The sequence below is a fragment of the Lissotriton vulgaris genome, chromosome 2_1 (genome assembly GCF_964263255.1).
Source record: "Lissotriton vulgaris chromosome 2_1, aLisVul1.2, whole genome shotgun sequence".
Taxonomy (NCBI): Eukaryota; Metazoa; Chordata; class Amphibia; order Caudata; family Salamandridae; genus Lissotriton; species Lissotriton vulgaris.
In genome coordinates this window covers 1,327,855,478-1,327,878,609 of record NC_141687.1, presented here as the reverse complement: position 1 = coordinate 1,327,878,609, position 23,132 = coordinate 1,327,855,478, and the positions used below count along the sequence as shown (strand labels likewise).

The window sequence follows — 23,132 nt, the reverse complement described above, 5'->3', positions numbered from 1 at the left end:
GCTGCCCGGGTGCACAAAGAGGGAGATAGGGCGGGCACGCTTTTAGCATGGCTCGTCAAACAAGATTCGACCCTCCCGCCAATTACGACCATCCGTAGTGGCCCGGACACTTCCCTCCGCTGGCAAGCCTCCATTTTAGAGGCCTTCCAAAGGCATTATGCACTGTTATACACAAGCCCTGCTCTGTTACAAGTGGAAATCCTTACCCAATTCCTGAGTCGACACCAGCTGCCTTTTATAGACCGCAATGACCAACAGGACCTTGATGAGCCCATCGGTGCGACTGAAATCAGAGGCGATGGGGGCGTTAGCCACCTGCAGGGCCCCCGGTTTGGACGGCCTTCCGCTGGAGTTCTATTGCACCTTTTCTCCCCAACTAGTGCCTCAACTAGTGACCCAATTTCAAGCGGCCCTTGATGATGGCGTGCTACCCCAGTCCATGTGCGGGTCGGTTAAAGTGTTCCTCCTCAAACCGGAGAGGGACCCCCCCAACTGGGTTCTTATTGGCCCATAGCTCTGTTGCCCTGGGACTATAAAATCTACTGGATGATCCTGGCAGACAGGTATGCCACGGCCCTCACAAAACTGATCCACCCGGATCACAACGGGTTCGTGCCAGGCATGAACACTTCCCACAGTATACGGCAACTGTTCCATGTACAGGACCAGATACGAAATCGCTTCCCCTGAGTGGCATGCCTGGTTTTGGACCTGGAAAAAGTATTTGATACCCTCTCATAGCCGTATTTGTGTCAGGTCCTGCGGTTAGGGCCTCGCCTACAGGCGTACACCAAGCTCATATATTCCATGCCCACCTCTAGAGCACGGCTGGGACCCCTCATGTCTTCCCGTTCTCGGTCCGTCGGGGCACCCGGCAGGGATGCCCACTCCCTCCCCTGCTCTACACCATGGCGATGGAACCCCTGGCGATTCACCTCCGTGCCGCGGGTGAGGTGTGGGGAATCCCAATTGCTGACTTCACTCATGTGGTATCATTGTAGGCTGATGACGTGCTCATCTATGTCTGCGATATTGCGGCGGATCTCTCCCCTATCTTACGCGTATTGCAGGATTTTGAGGAGGTATCAGGACTCAAAGTCAATTGGTCCAAATACACCATATATCCCCTGGTGCAGGCCATGCCCCAGTGCCCTTTGAGGCTTGGTAGCGTCAATATCTCCTGGAGTCCCCAGGCGGTCCGATACCTGGGAGTTCGGCTTTATCACACACCACAGGACATATATGAGGGTAACTACCATAGAGTGATGGCTAGTATCAGATCCTATATACTCTTTTGGAAAGATCTCCCATTGGCCATCACAGGGAAAATAGCAGTCGCTAAGATGATCCTCGTTCTGCGACTACTATACTACTTCTCTAACCTACCGATAGTTCCTCCACGCTCCTTTTTTAAGGGGCTGGACTCCCTGCTTGGGACCCTCATCTGGGGATCCGGGCGCAGGCACATTGCTCTTGTCAACCTGCAGCTGCCTCTCGATCAGGGGGGACTAGTTGCCCTGTCCTTTGAAGCTTACTTCCTGGCCGCCCAGCTGCAATGGGTATTGCGCTGGACAGCAGGCCGGGCACAGGGGGAATTGCTGACAGCAGCCGGGCGAGTCTAGATCCCAAACATCAACTGAAAGTTACTACCAGGGGCAGCGCCGCCTCCGACCAAGCCACTCCAGGTGATGACAGCACATGCCTGTTTGTTTCGCATCCATAGAATGGACCGCGCGGCACCCCCATACTCCCCCCTTCTGCCGCTGGTGGGGTTTCCTAAGGGTCGAGTACACTACACGGAGCAGATGCTGTGCACATGGTCGGTACACTCATTGACGGACGTAGGCTCACTCTACCTCAACAAACAACTTCAAACCTTTGAGGTGCTCGTAGAAGACTTTGACCTCCCTAGGGGACAGTTTCTCCTATATAGGCAGCTCATGGAAGACTGCTGCAAACAGTGGCGACGAGTAGAGACAGAACCCCCTACTCACCCGGTAATTCATGCAGTGCTACAGATGGTTACCGGGCGACACTGAGTTACATGGATATATAAAGCCATACGGTCCCTTAAGCAACCCGCCCTTGCATCCCTCCGGGAGAAATTGGAAACAGACTTCTGTAAGCCGCTTCACGATAGGGAACGGACTCGGGCATTAGAATGCACAAAAAATGTGTCCCGCAACTATCGTTTTAAAAACGTACAGTTTTATATATTACACCAGGCATATCTTACCCCGAAAACTTACAGAAGTACTTTACCGGAGGTTCCTTCACCTGTCCCAGATGCCCGGAGCCTAATGCCTCATTCCAGCACATGCTATGGGATTGTCCAACACTCCACAGCTACTGGGACACAGTCCATACCACACTTAGGACGGTCGTGGGCCTCCCAGACCTATACACATGTGAAGGTAGCGCCCTTGAAATCTGCAAAAGCTGCAAAAACATAAAGGTGGAAATGCGTTTTTTCTTCCTCGTTGCTCCTCCTTGCTAAGCGATGCATCACTATGCATTGGAAAACACCGCGGGGCCCTCCTCCAGTGGCATGGGTGGGTGCAGTCAAGAAGTGGGGCGCAGCTGAAGAGGGAATACTCCGCACAGAAGAGGTTAAGAGAATTCGTAAACATCCCATTTCTATGCCATGGGCCATGTTACTCCACTCCTTCACACAACAAAGACTGACGACACCAGAGTCCCAATCTACCGGTTCCCCAGGGGCGCTCGTGGCCCCTGCGGCTGCCCGGGATGACTTGCAGGTGGCCGGGTCACCCGGCGGGTCGCAACAGACAACAGAGGTCCTATGCAAGGAGGGATATAGTCAAAAGGTAAATATAGACACAATGGAAACTATATTGTAAATTGACTTGCCCAGCCGGGCAGAGGTCTAATATTTAATTTAGAACCACAATATTAGGAGATACCTTCAACAATTTCTTGGAGATGGGCACAAGCCTGTGCCCAGACGTTTACAAATTGTCATGGTTAGCGGAGTGGATAGAAGGTAGAGAAAGGTTTTTAGGCAAAAGCTATTGTTTTCTGTGCATATAGCAATAACAGAAATCACATTATCACCATTACTTGAAATATAGTAACAGATACACAACAGAGTATATGGTGTAGAAGTTGTCGACGGCGTTTCAATCCCATTACATAGTTACAGGGATCATCATCAGGACTGAGTAAAGCCTAATCATTCCTAGCCATGATAGCCTAAAGGAAAGGGGGGAGAAAAATAAGGAAGTTTGTCCAAGAGAGGACACATTTTAGTTATCGCTACACACTTACATTTGTAATTTAAACATAAGTGACATTCAGTGTTGCCTTAAGGGCCTATAACAAGGCTTTGTGCACGAGAAGTGAAGTAAAAGAATTTAAAAACTTTGCTTTAAAGCTAATGCATTCATTCAACGTCCGTGTTCTCAGGCTCGTGAGGAATCAGCCCATTGTTGGTGCCTCACCCACTCCACGGGGTAAGCTCTTTTCTTAGGCGCTTCATCACGAACGACCTGGACTCCCATTACCTTGTTAATGTTCCCTCTCGTAATTTTAGGAGATTGATCTCCGTGGCATACCTGCCTGAAACCCAACCCTGCCAGAAACGTAATCACCGTTTAAGCTGCCCGTTTAAATTGGGACTATCCGGTTCCTCCGCGGGTGAGTTATTTAGCCAGCGCCCAACTTTTGATTCCTGTTTTCAGAACTAATTGATTACTTATAGACCCTCCGGTCCCTTTGCAGACAACAACTGCCCCCTACTCCCTGCCACCGGCCGGCACCCACTGTGTGCGCCTCGCCCAATGCGGTAAGCTTGTAGATTGCTTGGTAGGCGATCGCGACCCCTCACTTCTCACCGACAACCTAGTTACTTCTTTAGTACCGAGTACGTGTCGCTCTTTCTTCGCCGAACTAGAAGTCCCTGTGCGTTACATGCATGTTATGCACGCCTTAGGACACGCACCCATCACTACTGCAGGATCTCGCCAAAACTCTGGTGTTTAGCACACGGCCTGGGCACCAACTAGGCACACGGCAGTATGAAGGTCATTATTCTCTGTCAGGCACAATAAGAAAAAAACACGAACGTTGAATGAATGCATTAGCTTTAAAGCAAAGTTTTTAAATTCTTTTACTTCACTTCTCGTGCACAAAGCCTTGTTATAGGCCCTTAAGGCAACACTGAATGTCACTTATGTTTAAATTACAAATGTAAGTGTGTAGCGATAACTAAAATGTGTCCTCTCTTGGACAAACTTCCTTATTTTTCTCCCCCCTTTCCTTTAGGCTATCATGGCTAGGAATGATTAGGCTTTACTCAGTCCTGATGATAATCCTTGTAACTATGTAATGGGATCGAAACGCCGTCGACAACTTCTACACCATATACTCTGTTGTGTATCTGTTACTATATTTCAAGTAATGGTGTAAATGTGAATTCTGTTATTGCTATATGCACAGAAAACAATAGCTTTTGCCTAAAAACCTTTCTCTACCTTCTATCCACTCCGCTAACCATGACAATTTGTAAACGTCTGGGCACAGGCTTGTGCCCATCTCCAAGAAATTGTTGAAGGTATCTCCTAATATTGCGGTTCTAAATTAAATATTAGACCTCTGCCCGGCTGGGCAAGTCAATTTACAATATAGTTTCCATTGTGTCTATATTTACCTTTTGACTATATCCCTCCTTGCATAGGACCGCTGTTGTCTTTACTCATGTGTTCCCCGAGGTCCTGTGCTGACTTGATTGGGTGCCCTTGTTGTTTTTTATAATTTGGGTCGCAACAAACAGCCGTGAGCGGACCGTAACTATATCTTCATAGGGGTGATCTCCGGCACTTTCCCTTCCCCTCCTCCCACCTGCGCATACCTAACTAGCCACCCTGTCACAAAGCATCAATCAGGCGACTACCCCCAAACTGTAGCAATAAAAAGACACAGTGCACCCCAGTTCTATACCCCAGGTTTGTTTAAGTTTATATTACTGCTGGCATACCACTACCCCTATGACATCGTGCTAGCAGGGAGAGAAAGCGTAACAGCTCAGCATACAACAAAGACTGCCTCATATGGGTGCTGACACTACGCCACCACTTGTCCCTTAGACCCATCATCGACTCTGAGGCTACGCAAGAGACTATGCAAGAGACTATGCAAGAGACTATGCAAGAGATTTTAGACCATGATGTTACCTGATCTCATGCCAAGATGTAGAGTATGCAAGATTTTTGTTTTGTGTATAACAATGCCATCATTATTGCTGTAATGTACGTAGATACAGAAAATGCCAATAAAAAGTTTTCCCCAAAAAAATAAATGGGGTGCAGGCCAATTTTATCACATTTTAGGGGGAAAGCAATAGCACTTTAGCACTCGTTAGTAGTACTTAAGTGCACAGCGTCTTAAAGTAAAAAAAATAAAAAATCAGCAAAGGAGGAGGGTTAAAGGCAAAATGTTTGGGGGTAACCCTACAGAAATGGCTGGGTCCAACATGAAGTAAATAAGAAATTCATTACTTTGGCTCAGTGGCCAAATATGGAACATTGCATGAGTGCCATGGATCGCACAATGGCAATCTTGCTCTAATATAGGGACAGAAATGTTCTTAACAAGGAAGCTGATCATCTCAGGCTGAAGGTAGGTGATAAACCGTAAGGCCTCCCTCCCTTTAAAAAAAAATATGAATGTGCCCCGGGGAGGTGGTGGTTCCCGGGGCGGGGGGCTGCAAGGCCCCCTTTACTATTGAAATTAGGACTGGGGAGTTGACTATCCCATGGGCATGGGGTCCACAAGGCCCTCCCCCATAAGAGGCAATAGTCCTGGGGAGGTGGGGGCACCAGGACTGTGGGCAGGGCCAGTGCTTTGATGAGCCCTAGGAGAGGGGCCCGTTCGCACCCTCTATATTTATCTCATGCCTGCAGGACCTAGCCCATCCAGGGGGTCATTTTAAAGCAAGCGCGGGAGCCCATGCTTGCTTTTCTTTTTTTAAATGCCTCTAAATAGTGAATATCCCGATGTTGCAGCAATTAAAAAAATAAAAATGTTTTTATGCTGTGGTGGGGTCCTGGGGGGACTCCAAACCCTTGGCTTGGGGGTCAGGGTATGCTTACCCTGTCCCATTTCTTCATTTTCACTTTTTATTTGGGACTCGGTGAAGCTGAGCCCCAAGATACCTGCCAACACTTCCTGGTTGAAGTGCTGGCAGCCAATCAAAGTGGTGCATTTTCCTGCACAAGCTAGTTATTTTTCACGAAGGCTTTGCGGCCTGAGATATATTTATCTTTTTCTTTTTACATTTCTGAAAAACTACTGAACAGATTTATACCAAATAACAAAAAGTACAATCTGCTTAACAACATCTACCTCTGCCTTACTGCCAAATTTGGTGTAATTCCGTTCTGCGATTCAGGCTGTACGTTTGACATCGCGTTCCCATGGGAATTAACATTACAAACGCACCCTTTTATCGTGCCTCTATTTCTCGATCCCCACTACACGGATCACCCTCAGACTTTCGATGACAAAAAGCACCTACTTTTACAGTTTTTTTGGAAAATGTCATGAAGATTGGTCAAACTACTTTTCCTTTAAAAACTAGGTCCTAACTATACCAACCTACTGGCAACAATATATATACATATATGTGAACAAGCGCTCTGTGTAGCGCGAAACGCGTCGTGATGACTGGGAAAACCTTTTGCTAAATAAACCACCACTTTGCACTGATATTTGGGTTCGAGTCCGTATTTGCAGCCTTTCTGAACTCTGCGCCGTACCGGATTATCCCTGGAATATATATATATATATATATATATATATATATATATATATATATATATATATATATATATATATATATATATATATATATATATATATATATATATATATATGTACAGACATCAGAGTTTGGTCCAAGTTCGGTCAGTATTCAGCGTTCTTGGTGGAGGAGCGTGACTCGAGGCGGGACCAAGCCTCATAACATGAAACAGGTTCCTCTCCAGAGGAAAAAGGAGTCGCTCACATTCCATGATTAAAAAGCATTTATTTGCTGCTTGCAGAGATCATATTCCTAATGCATTTGAGTCATTTCTTTGACCTTTATCAAAGGAGAAGGATGTCCCGGCAATTTAAGGTGAAACAGCTGCACCAGCACTTTTGTTGTTGATGAGGGTTTCTGCCCTCTGGTGGTGGCCTCGCAAGGTTAACTCTCCCTCAAGGTATGCTGGTAAGTGTAGTCTGCTGTTCCATTATACACAGTTATTAGTGCGGTTTTTATTGCCCTGCAAGTTTGATGCCACGAAATCCCCACACGCCAATTTTCTAGTTGTGGGGATCATTCCAAGGTCCAGTCCTTGGAGGCTGCTCGACTGCCCTTTGAGCTATGCAGACATCAGAGTTTGGTCCAAGTTCGGGCAGTATTCGGCGCTCATTTAATATTATGATTTTCGTTGTGACATACACTACAACGCCCAGAATGCTGCATAATGGCTGACTGAGCATAAAGAGTGTAGAAAGAGAAAACTCACTAACCGTGAGCAAAGCCGAGAAGGCTGAAACGCGTTGGTTGGGTTTGTTTGAAATAAATGAATTAATATATCTTCACTTCTGAGTGCTGTGCAATTCTTCGTTTTGAAATATATATATATATATATATATATATATATATATATATATATATTCACAGAAAAAACCATAGGTTATAGACCATATATAGTTAGGAATTTGCATTTACAAAACCTTGAAAATTCACTGAAAAAACCATAGGTTATAGACCATATATAGTTAGGGATTAGCATTTAAAAAACTTTATTTTATTTGCACAAAACCATTGAAATTCCATATATAGTTAGTTGCACTAACTATATATCGCGGACCCGCAATCCACTGCTAATGATGTCACATATTACATCATTCATGACATGGTCAGTGACATCACTGATGACATCACTGATGACATCTCAAATGACATCACTGATGACATCACTGATGACATCATTGATGACAACACCCAGTGACTGTATGTTTCTGTAAAGTTAAAATATGTCTTACATATTGAAGAATGAGTGGATGTATAAGTGTCTGGATGAAGGATTTAGTAGGTGCATGACTGACTGTATGAGAGAATGATTAAATGTGTCTCACTGAGTGTATGGGTTAGTGATTAAAGTGTCTTAATTTGGCAATCATTATTTATGTTGTTCTGTAAACTGCTGCATGTTTAAATCAGTAGCTATATCAGTAACTATATGGGTTATTGAATGGTTGCCCAAGTATTTGTATGGGAGACTGAGTATGTGTGTGGGTGGCTGGGAGGTGTATAACTCTGTGCATAGATGTGTGAGCAGTTGATTCCCTAGGTGTATGGGTTCAAAAGTGCATGTAGAAACAGCTGTATGGACAGTTGACTGTGTGCATGAGTATATTGGTGAGTGAATGGATATCTCAGTGCTACATGTCAAAGTAAGTACATATGTAAAACACACTCCATGTGAGAGTTGACATATATAAATAACTGAACATAAGAGCCAGTGAATGTGTGAGTGGCTGTATGAATCATTGTGAACTTGTATCAAGGATTGTATAAGAGAGTAAATATGTGTTACTATATGTTTGAATAAGTAAGGTGTGTATAACTGTATAGTTGAGGAAATGGAGATGTGATTGATTCTTTGCATGACTGACTAGGTGTGTGAGTAACTCCATGGATGTGTGACAGTCTGTGAGTGCCTGTTTACACTGAGTGTATCTAAGGTTATATTAGAGTCTGAAGATGTATTATCACATAAATGATATCATCAGTGATGTAATCAGTAATGTCAAATGAGATGTCAGTGATGTCATCAGTGATGTCATTTGAGATGTCATCAGTGATGTCATCAGTGATGTCATTTGAGATGTCATCAGTGATGTCATCAGTGATGTCACTGACCATGTCATGAATGATGTAATATGTGACATCATTAGCAGTGGATTGCGGGTCCGCGATATATAGTTAGTGCAACTAACTATATATGGAATTTCAATGGTTTTGTGCAAATAAAATAAGGTTTTTTAAATGCTAATCCCTAACTATATATGGTCTATAACCTATGGTTTTTTCAGTGAATTTTCAAGGTTTTGTAAATGCAAATTCCTAACTATATATGGTCTATAACCTATGGTTTTTTCTGTGAATTTCATTGGTTTTTTAAAAGCTAATATCTATAGCTGTAAAATATATTCTTTATTAAGTGACGTATCACGTAGCCCGTGAGACGCCTCATGATGCATCGCATAACCGTGACGTATCGTCTCTGCAGCGCAAACCAAACCCAAAACGTAAGCGCGCCAGAACACGCTTAAAGATATATATATTTTTTTTAACCTTAATTAGACAAAATCCACACGTGCACATATCACAAACGTTCAAAAAACACAATATGTCGGACTCCCGTTACGCTGCCGGTTAGCTGCCCGGTTAACGTACCAGGAAGCACCTTTACCGCGAAAAATCGCAATTTTTTTTTCTTATGCCCCGCAGGGAACTTTAATAGCCCCCTCATCAATCCTAGGGTTTCAGGAGGGGTCTGCCTTACCCCTTTCATTCATTTACACCTTTTTTTTTTCCACCTCTTGTCTCTCAATCCTACCGAGAGACAAGATGGCGGCCGCTCCGGACTGTTTACAATGTTGACAGCCAATCAGCTACTCCTCAGACTCCCGTTACACTGCCGGTTAGCTGCCCGGTTCGCGTACCAAGACGCGTCTCTACGGCGAAAAAAATCGGAATTTTTTTTTTTTTTTTTTGGGCCCCGCGTGGCTTTATAATATCCCCCTCATCAATCCTATGGGGTCAGAAGGGGTCTACCTCGCCCTCTTTCCTTCATTTCCCCCTTTGTTTTGGTCTCCTCTTGTCTCTCGATCCTACCGAGAGACAAGATGGCGGCCGCTCCGGACTGTTTACAATGTTGACAGCCAATCAGCTACTCCTCAAACTCCCGTTACACTGCCGGTTAGCTTCCCGGTTCGCGTACCAAGACGCGTCTCTACGGCGAAAAAATCGGATTTTTTTTTTTTTTTGGGGCCCCGCGTGGCTCTATAATATCCCCCTCATCAATCCTAGGGGGTCAGAAGGGGTCTACCTTGCCCCCTTTCCTTCATTTCCCCCTTTGTTTTGGCCTCCTCTTGTCTCTCGATCCTACCGAGAGACAAGATGGCGGCCGCTCCGGACTGTTTAGAATGTTGACAGACACCGGAGAGCCAATCAGCTTCGCTTCGCAAAGTTCCGATACGCGAAAAGTACGCGAACCGGAGCGCAGCCCGGAGCGCTGTTACAGATATATATCTTGTTTTAAACGTTAATTTCTCAAAATCCACTGAAGCACATATATTGAGACCTAGCAAAGGCACATCGGGCTAACAGTCCCTACAATTTTGCCAAGTTTCGTGGAAATCCATTCAGCCGTTCGGGCTAAAAGTGAGGCCAACCGCCCTATGGAAATTAACATGGGAAAAACGCGTTTTGAGACCCCCCTTTTTTCTCGGCCCCCCCTTGCCGAACCCCCCCCACATTTTCAGGGGCTGCTCAGAAACAAAATGTGCCATTTTCCTGAAAATTTCAGCCGATTCCGTCCACAAACGCCAAAGTTATTAGACATAGAATTTTCAGAAATCCCATAGGGAAAAAATCCTAACTATATATACCTACTGGCGACCGCCAGTAGGTAATATATATATATATATATATATATATATATATATATATGCAGAAAACTCCTCCAATGATGATATATATTCACTGAAAAAAACATAGTTTTCACACCAGTTATAGTTAGCTGGACATTTTACTGACATAAAACCATTGAAATTCCCACGTTATAGTTAGTTGGACTCACTATAACTTGCGCGCCTGCAATGCACTGCTGATGACATCACATATTACATCACTCATGACATGGTCAGTGACATCACTCATGACATCACTGATGACACCATCCAGTGAATGTGTGTCTTTCTGAAAAATAAATATGTTTTATATATGTATTAGTAAAGGTTGATGGAAGGATACATTTTTAAATAAGTGTCTAAATGGATGTTTTTAAAAAAAATTGATTGGTTAACTGGCTTATTAAGTGTATCTTAGTGAATACATATATTAGCAAGTAATGTTTAAATATTTAAATGTATGTATCAGTGTTTCACTTTGTGTATAAGTGGCTGCATGGGTTGGTGAGTAGCTACATGTGTGTGTGTATGGGTTATTAGATGTTTTTTTAGTATCAGTATGAGTGTCTGTATGGTTTGGTGGGGGTATTACTTAGCACATAGATGCATCAATGACCGACTCACTGTTTGTATGTGTTTTGAAGACAGCATATGTGCAGGACTGTATGGGTGGATGAGTGTGTATATGTGTGTGTTAGTGAGTGAATGACTGTCTCACTAGTGTCTTTATGAGTAACTACATATGTTTTAATCTAGTATATGTGAGTATTGATGTATATAAGTGAGTATATGTGAGAGTGAGAGATTGAAAGAGTTCCTGTTTAAATAAGTATTTGTTTCTGTAAGTGATTGTTTAAGAGAGTAAGTATGTGTAAGTTTCCTTAGAAGTAATGTGCTAGTGTGTGTATAGCTGTATATGCAAATAAATGGATGTTCAATAGTTTATTTGCATGCGTGAGTATGTGTGTGAGTAACTTTTGGATGACTGTCAGCGTGTATGTAACAGGATGTATATGTGTATCACTACATATGACGAGTGAGTATATGTATGAGTGACTATATAGAACTGTTGCTGAATGAGTGGATGTGTATATAGATGGTGGAATTACTGAATTGGTTGTTGTAACTGGTATGGGTATCTCTATTTTTTTGAAAATGTTAGTTTCTATTTTTGAATATGTGTTTCAAGGGTTACATTACACTGAAAGGAGGTCTGTCACTCTGTCACAAGGATGGTGTCATCAGTGATGTCATGAGTGATGTCACTGACCATGTCATGAGTGATGTAATATGTGACGTCATCAGCAGTGCATTGCAGGCGCGCAAGTTATAGTGAGTCCAACTAACTATAACGTGGGAATTTCAATGGTTTTATGTCAGTAAAATGTCCAGCTAACTATAAGTGGTGTGAAACCTATGGTTTTTTCAGTGAATTTAAAAGGTTTTTTAAATGCTAATTCCTAACTATAACTGGTGTGAAACCTATGGTTTTTTCAGTGAATTTCAAAGGTTTTTTAATAGCAAATTTCTATAGCTATCAAATGTTATATTTTTAAAAATGAATCCTATATTGTATATTTATATAATACTATTTTTTTAAGGTTTTTTTTATTTTTTTGCCCCGGAGTGCTCCCGGGGCGCGTATTGATGCGCTTACCGGTAAGCGCAGTTTTGCCGCACACCTGTTCGCGTACCGGTGAGCGCCCCGTTTGCGCTATTGCCGCGAACGAAAACATCATCCTGACGTATCGCGTAGCCGCGTGATGCGTGTTATGACGCACGGCGTAAGCGCACCCGGAAGCGCCGGAGCACATACCATTGCGCTACGTAAGCAGCCCAGGGCGTGCCCTAACGCGCTTACGCTACGCCCCCCCGGGCGCGCCCCGGGGCGCGTAGCGTAAGCGCGTCAGGTTATGTGACCTGAAAATAACACTTTTCATTGGTTCAGAACACTTTTGGTTTCCAAATGATGAAAGCCCCCACCTTTTTTCCTTATTCTGACTTTGTCCTTTGACTGAGGAAGACCTGTTTAGAGATCTGTGACTAATATTTTGAACTCTAAAATGGCTACAGTTGCAAAATTGGATTCAAATTTTCTTCAATGAAAATCGAGGCACAGCTAATATCTCGGTAGTATGGGACACGTTTAAAGCAGGGTTTAGGGGGGGAATGCATTAGCTTTGCAATTGGGCAACGAAAGAAGTTAAAAAAGAACTCGATAATCTATATGAACTTTTGGTTAAAGCAGAGACCCTCCTAACTAGAGAAGTCGCACAAGGTAAAACAGGGCTCTCTGAGATAGAAAACGAGGTTACTAAGGCTAGGACTAATATTTTGGATTTTTGGGATAAGGAAATTGCCAGGAAATTTTTATCTTCTAAAATGATGAGCTATGAATTTGGTGAGAGAATAGGCAGGACCTTGGTAATAAGGTTACGAATGAAGCAGACAGCTCAGAATATTAGTTTAATGAAAGACTCCCAAGGCGATACACACTCAGATCCAGAACGTATTTTAGGAATATTCAAAAGTTTCTATGCAAATCTTTATGCTAGGGATGATAGTTCGGATTCAAATGTCCAATGGTATGATAGAATGCTGGTAGACTTGAAGATTTTAGATTCTCAATTGGTGGAAGAATTAGATCTACCAATAACTATGGTAGAAGTGGAGACTGCAGTGAAAAGCCTCGCAGTAGGCAAAGCCGCTGGTCTTTAATGGATAAAATGGGTTTTGGACAGAAAGTTATTAAAGCTATAAAAACATTCTATGTTAAACCTATTGCAAAAATATCTGCCTTGGGAGGACTTTCTGAACCGGTTAACATCACCAGAGGGACTCGTCAAGGCTGCCCCTGTTCCCCGTTATTGTTTTCTTTATATATTAACCCGTTTATCGAACAACTAAGTCGGAACCCTTTAATACCTCTGTTTATTGTTTCTGATTTTTCCTTCTCAGTATTCGCATATGCGGATGATATTGCAGTAGTAACAGACACACCAGAAACAGCTAGTTTGGAGATTGAAAGGCTGGCTAAAGAATTTGGAATGATAACGGGGTACAAACTCAATGTATCCAAAACTCAGATTCTTTGTTCAGAAGCCATAACATGGGAGGATGAGAGGGTGGTCGGAGAGGTTATGTATTTAGGGATACGGATTAAAACAAATATGGTTGAATTGGTTAATGTAAATTGGAGCAATGTTTATCAGAAAATTAAGACCCCTTTGGAGAGATGGGATCGGTTATATTTGACCATTATAGGAAGGACCAATATTATAAAAATGAATGTCCTCCATAAAATCCTTTATTTATTTCGGTCCATTCCCTTGGAATTTCCAAAACCTAAGTTGCAGGCTCTACAATCACTTTGTGGTAAATGTATCTGGAGTCCTGGGAAACCTAGGCGGGCGATGAAGTATCTGACTTTACCCATTGAAAGGGGAGGGCTAGGGGTACCCGATTTTTTTTATACTATATAGTATGTTTTTTGTTAAAAATGAGAATTTTGACAATAAGAGGATCTATGGAGTATGCACATAATCATCCTTCTATATTTGAGATTCTGATAGGAACACATGCAAGACACATTTTTTTCAATGAAATCGATGGTAATTACTATAAAAGGACTCAATTTAAGGTCCTCATTAGTGCTTATAAAACATGGAAATGGCTGGCTCGCACTATTGATATAAGAAAATTGTCGTATTATACTCCCTATTTTTCATCTAGATTATTACCTATAATATTTTCAGATGGGACAGCCAGGAACTGGCAAAAAAAGGGAGTGACTTGTTTGGGGGATTTTTTTTCGAGCGAAGGTAAATGTAAATCAATTTTTAAAATTTTTACAAATAAGGGATTACCTTACAAGACATAAATTATGTCTAAAAAAGCATCAAGTAGTAGAGGGGATCGCACGACAAGTGAAGATTGGAATTCTTTATCGGATGCTTATGGAGGAGAAATCTGATGACTTGGAGAAAATACGGGCAAATTGGGGTGATTTATAGGGAGATAATGAGATTGCTGTGGAAAATTTGATTTTGCTTTCTAAAGAGGTTCTGATGTCAGCTAACTTAAAAGCTCAATTTTTCAAAACTCTATTTGATTTATATTATACACCAGCTCGAATGTTAAAATGGAGGAGAGGCTTTGATGGTAAATGTTTTCGTTGTAAAGCTGATAATGCAGATAGTTTACACATTTTTTTCTCTTGCCCTACATTAGGAAGATTTATACATGACATTGAAATTTTTTTGTCTTCAGTGCTTAATGTTAGCCTATCGATTACTCCCTCTATGTTGGTGCTGGGGAAGATTCCTAATGACAATCGGATTAATGAACTTTATCGTTTTCGTTATTTTTTTTTTTTTTTACAATGACGGTAGCACGGCTATGTATCGCCACAGAGTGGCTTCAAGAAAAACCACCACTATTTCAACAGTGGCAAGCACGATTGTATAAACTTTACAAATTAGAGTGGAGTCTTTTCTCGCTCTCTGCCTCAAGGCGGAGGAAAAAAATGGGATGGAAAATTTGGGGGACTTTTTCAGATTTTTACGAAGCTTGAAAAAAAATGTATGTTTAAACTTATTGTGCTCCTCTTGGCTCAAGGCTATACTTTTGACCTTTTGTTAAGCTCCTTATTCAGCATTATAGTGTATTTTATGATATATGTCTTTATGAATTATTTGACCAATGTATTCTGTCGTGAACCAATAAAATAAAAAATAAAATAAAAAATGGCTACAGTGGCAGCAGCAGCTGGAGCATCTGCACCACCACCACCGCCACCACAAGGACCACCACAACATCACATTGGTGGTCAAGAAGAAAAGGAGGAGGAGGAGGAGGTGGAGAGAAGGCAGACAAGGCATTTCCTGCCTGAAGACAATGCCCCATATAAACCAAAGGAGCACTTTGTATGGGAGTTTTTTTAAATCCCAAGGGGTGCAAAGAAGGTAAACGCTGCAAAGGTGACTTGTCTCATCTGTGGCGCAGTACTATCCAGGGGGAACCCTGCCAAAAAATATTCTTTTGGCAATCACACAAGGATTCGGCATATGCAACGATTGCACCCCAATAACTATTCTGCAGCAGAGGTGAGAGAACTGTGCAGAAACCTTCCACAATCGTCTGCCAGCACCTCAACAACCAAAGAGCCGCCTCCATCGGGTCCAGAGGCAAGTCAGATGGTTCCAAATATACAAACTAAGTTTGCTGATTTCAAATTCGTTTGCATATATTGTGGCAAAACAATTACTTATGGTGAGAAGAGTATTACCCTCATCAACATTGCTGGTGATAACCACAAGTGCCCGAAGAAACCCTAATTTTTTTCCTATTTTATTTGCTCCAGTTGAGCTGTTTATAATTCCCTGTTTTTTGTTTCCCCCCATTAAAAATACAAAAAATATATAAAACTGTTCGGAAAAGCCAAAAAAAGTAAAAAATGTTCAAAAAACAATAAAAAAATATTAAACAACAAAAAGAAGAAAAAAAACAGTTCTTTTCAGAACTACCTCCAATTTATAAAAAAGGCTACATTTAAAAAAAAAACCTCTGTCATTCTTTTTCCCACATGGTACACTCCCCGGTGCGCGTACCGGGTGCTCCCCCCGCTCAAATCGGAAAAAAAAAGTTTTTTTGCCCCGCGGGCCCCTTTTATGGCCCCCACATCAAACCTAGGGGGCCAGGGGGGTCTATCCTGCCCCCTTTTGGTCATTCCTCTCTTTGTTTTTGCCATCTCTTGTGTCTCTATCGTACCGAGACACAAGATGGCGGCTGCTCCGGACTGTTTGGAATGTTGACAGACACCCGAGAGCTAATCAGGTTTCCGTGCGCGAACTCGCGTAGCGAGCTGGTTAGTGCCCCGGTGCGCGTACCGGGGCGCGCTTATAGATATATATATTCTTTTGAACCTAAATTACTCAAAATCCATTGGAGCACATATCTTGAGACATAGCAAAGGCACATCGGGCTACCAGTCACTACAATTTTGCCAAGTTTCGTGGAAATCCATTCAGCCGTTCGGGCTAAAAGTGAGGTCGACCGCCCTATGGAAATTAACATGGGGAAAACACGTTTTGGGACCCCCCTTTTTTCTCGGCCCCCGCTTCATGAATCCCCTCCAAACTTTCAGGCAAGGACCGGAGCGCCGCGAGGCAAGTTTGAGGAAATTTTCAGGCAGATTCCTCAACCGGCGCCAAAGTTATTCCCAATAGAATGTTGCGATTTTTCTATTGAAAATAATCCTAACTATAACTACCTACTGGCGACCGCCAGTAGGTAATATGTATATATATATATATATATATATATATATATATATATATATATATATATATATATATATATATATATATATATATATATATATATATATATAATTCCAAAAGTAAATAGAATGCGCACTCAGGAGAGAAAGTTCACCAGAAAGTTTATTCCTTCGCTACGCGCTTCAACACTTGTTATTGTCTTGCTCACACGAGTGTCGAAACGCGTAGCAAAGGAATAAACTTTCTGGTGAACTTTCTCTCCTGAGTGCGCATTCTATTTACTTTTGGAATTTCATAAAATTACCGGCTTGAGGGTGCCTCCTGACAATGCGACACCCGACAAAGGGACCTACCCCGGAAGGACCCTAAACGAAGAAATATATATATATATATATATTTTTTTATATATATATATATATATATATATATATATATATATATATATATATATATATATATATATATATATATATATATATATGAGTGAGTAGGTATATATATATATTTGAGTGAGTAGGTATATATAATTATGAATTAATTGATAAAATTATTTAGGGTATTTTCTTTAAAAGTCATTGCCATAAGTGAATATTTAATTTTGTTTGAATTAATGTGGATTGGAAATTAATTCGGAAAATAGATTGTAATGTATGTTGTTATGTATAAACTACATCTACCAGAATTCCATATATAACAAAACAGGAAGTCACATGACTAACAAACTTGTAAAAAATGTATATATGTTTTGAACAGAGGCAAGATATCCGACCGTGATCAGGGTGTCAGCAGACACCGAAACGCGTTGGTTGTGCGAACCTGAAATTGTAAACTAAAACTGATAACATCTTCAAAGTACCCGTGAGTGCGAATCTTTCTTCGTAAGAAGAGTGGGAAGAATATATATATATATATATATATATATATATATATATATATATATATATATGAATGAATGAATGAATGAATACTCATTTCTATAGCGCATGGCTACCCTAGGGCATCCCAGTGCTGTTAGACCACAAGACTGAACAAGACATTCACTGAAACAGAAGTGTCTTTAATCGCTTCCTGAAGGTGAGATGGTTACTTTCAAGCCTGATGTTATCAGGGAGGTTGTTCCAGCATTTGGCTGCTAAGAAAGAGAGCTGGCGACCACCCATTCGGGCTCGCTTCACCCTAGGTACAACCAGCAGATTACGCTGATTGGACGTAAGGGATCTGAGAGATTGATGTGAACGGAACAGGGGAAGAAGAATCTTGGGGCCGTCGTTCCAGATCGACTTGTGTGCCATGCACAGGATTTTAAACATGATTTCTTTCATGAATCGGCAGCCAATGCAATTGTCGCAATGCAGCCCTCGCCGAGCTGCGTCTGGGTACATTGATAAGCAGCCGAGCTGCACAGTTCTGCACCACTTGCAATGTATGAACGGATGCTACTGGGGCCCCAAAATAGACAGCATTTGCATAGTCCAGCCGTGAGAGAATCAGCGACTGAACTAGCATACGTCTGGCCTCAAATGGAAGAAGAATAAGGACCTTCCTGAAGACCCTAATCAATCCGTAACAGGTTGCTGCCACCTTCTTTTCTTGTACTTCAAATCCCAAGGAGGAGTCAAGCCATACCCCCAGACTCTTTATCTGTTTTTTAGGGGGGGGTGGAGGACCCAGACAGTTCGGCCACCAAGGGTCTAGGTTAATGGGAGCTTTATAACCCAGCAGCATAATGTCTGTTTTGGACCCATTTAATTTTAAGAAGGAGGAGGCCATCCACTCCAGCACTTTAGTAAGGCAGGGGGTCAGATAGTTGATCTCTCTGCCTATGGCGTCGTCCCTTATTAGGGACACGACCAACTGAGTACCATCAGCGTAAGTGACAAGCTGAATTCCCCAGGGAAGTACCACCTCAGCCAGTGGTCTCATGTAGATGGTAAACATGGTCGGACTGAGAGAGGATCCCTGGGGAACGCCGTGATACAGTTGGAGCTGGCTAGATGACGCCTCCTCCTCAAAAACAGAGAAAAATCTCTCTGACAAGAAAGACTGGAGCCATTTAAGGGCCCTTCCAGCAACTCCAGCAAGGCGGAGACGATGGAGCAGGAGGGGATGATTAACCTTGTCGAAGGCTGCGCTGAGGTCCAAAAGGACCACCGCCGCACAGCCTCAGGCATCCACAATACTCCTGGTCGCTTCCACCACTGCCACCAACGCAGTCTCGGTCCCCTGTTTGGCTCTAAATCCCGTCTGGGATGGTTGAAGGGCTCCAGTAGTTTCTATAAACGAGGAGAGTACATGATTAACATGCTTTTCAGCAATTTTACTGATTCCATGTAGCAGTGAAATCGGCCTGTAGTTGGCCAGGTCTTCAGGGTCCAAGTTAGATTTTTTCAAAAGGGCCTTAACTTTCACCAACTTCCAGGTGGGGGGCACTACTCCCGACTCCAAGGATGCATTGATGACATGCATTATGGCAGGACAGACCGTCCCAGACACCTGTTTGAGGGCAGAAGGCAGCGCAATATCCAAAGGGGATCCCGATTTTAAATTGCTAAGGAGTCGTTCAGCAGTAGCCAGGTCCAGCAGCGGGAACGCATCAAGACATCCTGCAGCCTCAGGAGTAGGCTCATCGGACGTCAGCTCGTCCTCCTTGCTACTGGGGAGCTGAACAGATGGTACAAAGCCAGCATATATGTTAGTTACCTTAGCTGCAAAAAAGGCTGCCAGGTCTTCGCAACGTTTCAAGGGATCAGGTGCAGTCACAATAACCTGGGGAGGGGTAGTCAATTCTTGAAATATTTTAAAAATTTCCCTAGGCCTATTGGATGCTTCTGAGATTTTATCTTGGAAGTATGCAGATTGAGCGTTTTTCAATTGTTTTTTATACCGTCTGAGCACGGATCTATATTCCTCTTTGGCGAGGGGAGAGAAGTCTTTCCTCCATTTCCTCTCTGCCCGTTTACACTGTTGTTTAACTTGCTTAAGTTCCCCTGAATACCAAGGTTTTTTATTAGGGCCCGTCCGATGACGGACCTCTTTCTTGGGAAGGATAGAGTCTAATGAAGACTCCAACCAATTATTTAACGCCTCATTAGCAAGGATGGGATCATCCAGAAGAGGCGGGAAAGACCTCCTCAAGGCCACCTCCCACTCCTCCACTGATAGCTTAGACCAGGTTCGAGTACGTTTTTTTGAGAGGTTCACTGTATGAGTATCATCCAGTGGTGACCAGACAAATGAGAGCAGTGCATGGTCAGACCAAGGGACAAAAGTGGGCACCTTGCAGATGATACTATCAAGATTAGTAAAAAAATGATCTAATAAATGACCTCCTATATGTGTCGAGCCAGAAACAATTTGCTGAAGTTGTACTACCCCCAAGGTATCCAGCAGGCACTGAGTTGCAGGCGCCTCGACTTCATCAAGGTGAATATTGAGGTTGCCTAAGATGGAAAAGTTGGAGGCACTACTAATGGAGAGAGCGATCTTATCCAAAAGGTTATTACAGAAACCGTAATGGTCGCCCGGAGGCCTATATGTGTTTGTATATATATATATATACACACAAACACACACACACTGTGTCTACCTCAAATCTGTATCGTCAATTGATCCTAATGTCTTTCGGAGACTTCGTTTACATGCGGTCACTATGTATTTATATTTACTTCATTACTCATGTAATTTCTCCCATGCAAACTTCGTCAAGTGCTCTGATACCTACGGGTCAAGTTCAAGCTATACAAAACGCGATACATAAATACAGATAAATACATTGCTTTTCCGATTCTTTTTTCATGAGAGTTAAGGAACATATTTATAGCGTTTTCTAATGAATCCTGGATTTTAATAATTGTTTTGTGGAATTTCACATCTGCACATTATACTGTAGAAAAACCAATATATTAAAGTGCTATTCGTTTTTTTAACTCTGCATATGTCAATATGTAAGATTTTTTTCTCAGTGATACCTTTAACGGTTGTTAATCTTGCAGTGTGTAGTGATTTGGTTTAAAATATAGTGAGTAGGTTAAATTATTTTATGAAGGCCTAAATGTGATTTTAATATACCCAGTTGCCCATTTGTGCTTTTGCAATAAGTTTTATGAACCATAATCACAGATTTATGACGTTGATTTTGTTAGTTGGATTTTTTTGTGGGCAGCCTAGGAGTTCCCTTAAATGTAAAGCACAAAACATTTAATGATCTTTTTCATTCTACAGAGACTTCAACTTCGACAGTAACGACTACAAAACCGCCGACCACAACAGGTAAGGCATAAGAACTACTTGCATGGTTCACAGAATGACAAGCATATGCTTAGAAATGTGTTCAGTCACGCTGTTTGCTTTCAAACCAGTGACCGTTTCACTGTGCTTGTTTTCACCTTCATGTGTGGACCGCTCTAGCCTTTAGGCTCCTACCCCTTTCTCTGTGATGTGAACCTCTTTGCTCCCTTTCTGTATACATATTTTACTTTATCGCTCTTACTCTTTCTTTATATCTCTCTCTGAGGTGCCTCTATGTTCCTAACTCCCTCTACCTTCAAAAGTCTCCCCTTCATTCCAGGCCCCATTATTATAAATTGTCCAGTGAAGCATCAGCATAGTAGCTGCCAGGGTCGGATTGGGATCACAATTTACCCCGGGCGCTAACAAAAAAGTGGCCCACATTCCCGGATCGCCCCTTTCATGGATCACCATCTGGTTAGTCTCATTAGACTAAATTTTTGGGAGAATGTTTGCTAAATTAAATATGTTAAAGCTTCTAGAGGCACACTGGTTCAGGGCCCCCTTTCTATGGCTGCATAACATTTTTTCTGTCTGACAGCATAGGAGCTTCTGATTATTAGATCTACGAAGTTTGCTCACGGTTTACAGGTGATGTTCAGTTCATGATTTAATCCAGCTTTACTAATTTTCCTCCAATCAGGAGCCCATCTGGTTTGCTACGTGAGTGCACTTACTTTAGGCCTGCTGATATCTTCCTGTACTGTACTGCTTATTTAAGTCTTGTTGTAAATGCTCTTTTACACAAATGACATTGTTCCATTCAGTGCTTTCTGTACTTTTGTAGGCACAGTTTTGTGCAGCGCTTCAGGATTGACCTTAATGCCATATCCAATTATTTAAGCCCGCACTCACAACACGGCCTAAAAAACACTGGGGCTGAGGTGAAAACACCTGGCCGCTTCTCTTACCCCCTCCCAACCCACCATAACCTGAGGAGAGAATAGCACTATAGCTACAAAATCACCTCCTCCCTCTGCCCCACCATCCTAATGGGCCCCTAAGTCTCGTGGGCCTTTCTACAGAGGCCCAAAGAAAATAGCCCACGGGTGCTCCTGAAGCACTGGCCTATCGTTCAATGCCTGACTGCCCAGCTTCCCAACCAGAGCCTGGAGCCAGAGCCTGGTAGCTGCACTTTAGCAAGAGCGTAAAGGACCAGGTTTACCAACAGTCTCAGCAAGAAGCACTTGATTTTCTCAAGTCCTCTGCAGTCTCTATCCAAGGCTGAAGGTTGTTCTCATAATCAGCTGTGCATGGGCTGCGATGCTTGGCTTACTCTACAATCAGTCTGATACCACTTGTCTTTGAGCAGTAGGGTGTCTTCTTCCTAGATTATGATGGTGAAATAGTTTCATTTAGCCCCAAGCAAAAAGTCTCTACGAATACTCACGAATTTCACAAAGTTTCTGCAGGTGAGTGGTTCAGGCAGAAAATGTCTTGCAGGAACAATAAGAATGGGACCAAAAGATGATTTATCCAGCAGCGGTAAATGTTTTGGGGCAGTAAGGCGGGGCAGGGGTGGTGTGAGGGGTAGTAGAATCCAACATACCACAGGAATGCGAAAACAAACTAAATAAAACCACTTACCTTGCGCTCGCTGCATCGCTGACTTCGGCGATGCAGCAAGCGCAAGGAGAATGGTTCTATTTATTTATTTTATTTGTTTTCACATTTCATAAGTCTTTATTGCGATTCTTCATCATAAAATACATTATTAAAAAGGGAAGCAATGTTACAAATATCAACCATTAATCGTAGTTCAAGGTAGTAAAGAATTTTCAAAAATACATTATACACCATCACATTAATAAATACATAAATACACAATAATTATAACAATGTTAGGAACGTGTGGTA

The 23,132-nt window shown here is 42.4% G+C and overlaps 1 protein-coding gene across 4 annotated transcripts in view; it reads left to right on the top strand.

Annotated features, from left to right (window-relative positions):
- The window catches only part of MUC13 (mucin 13, cell surface associated), an 818,501-nt gene that overhangs the window by 293,311 nt on the left and 502,058 nt on the right, over nt 1-23,132 (top strand). For all 4 annotated transcript variants that reach the window (XR_015308476.1, XR_015308475.1, XM_086957098.1 and 1 more), the window contains exon 6: nt 21,210-21,257. Coding sequence is in view for 2 of the 4 variants with exons in the window: in XM_086957098.1 (XP_086813224.1) it covers nt 21,210-21,257 (48 nt within the window). In the remaining 2 variants the exon portion in view is untranslated. The remainder of the gene's footprint in view (nt 1-21,209; nt 21,258-23,132) is intronic.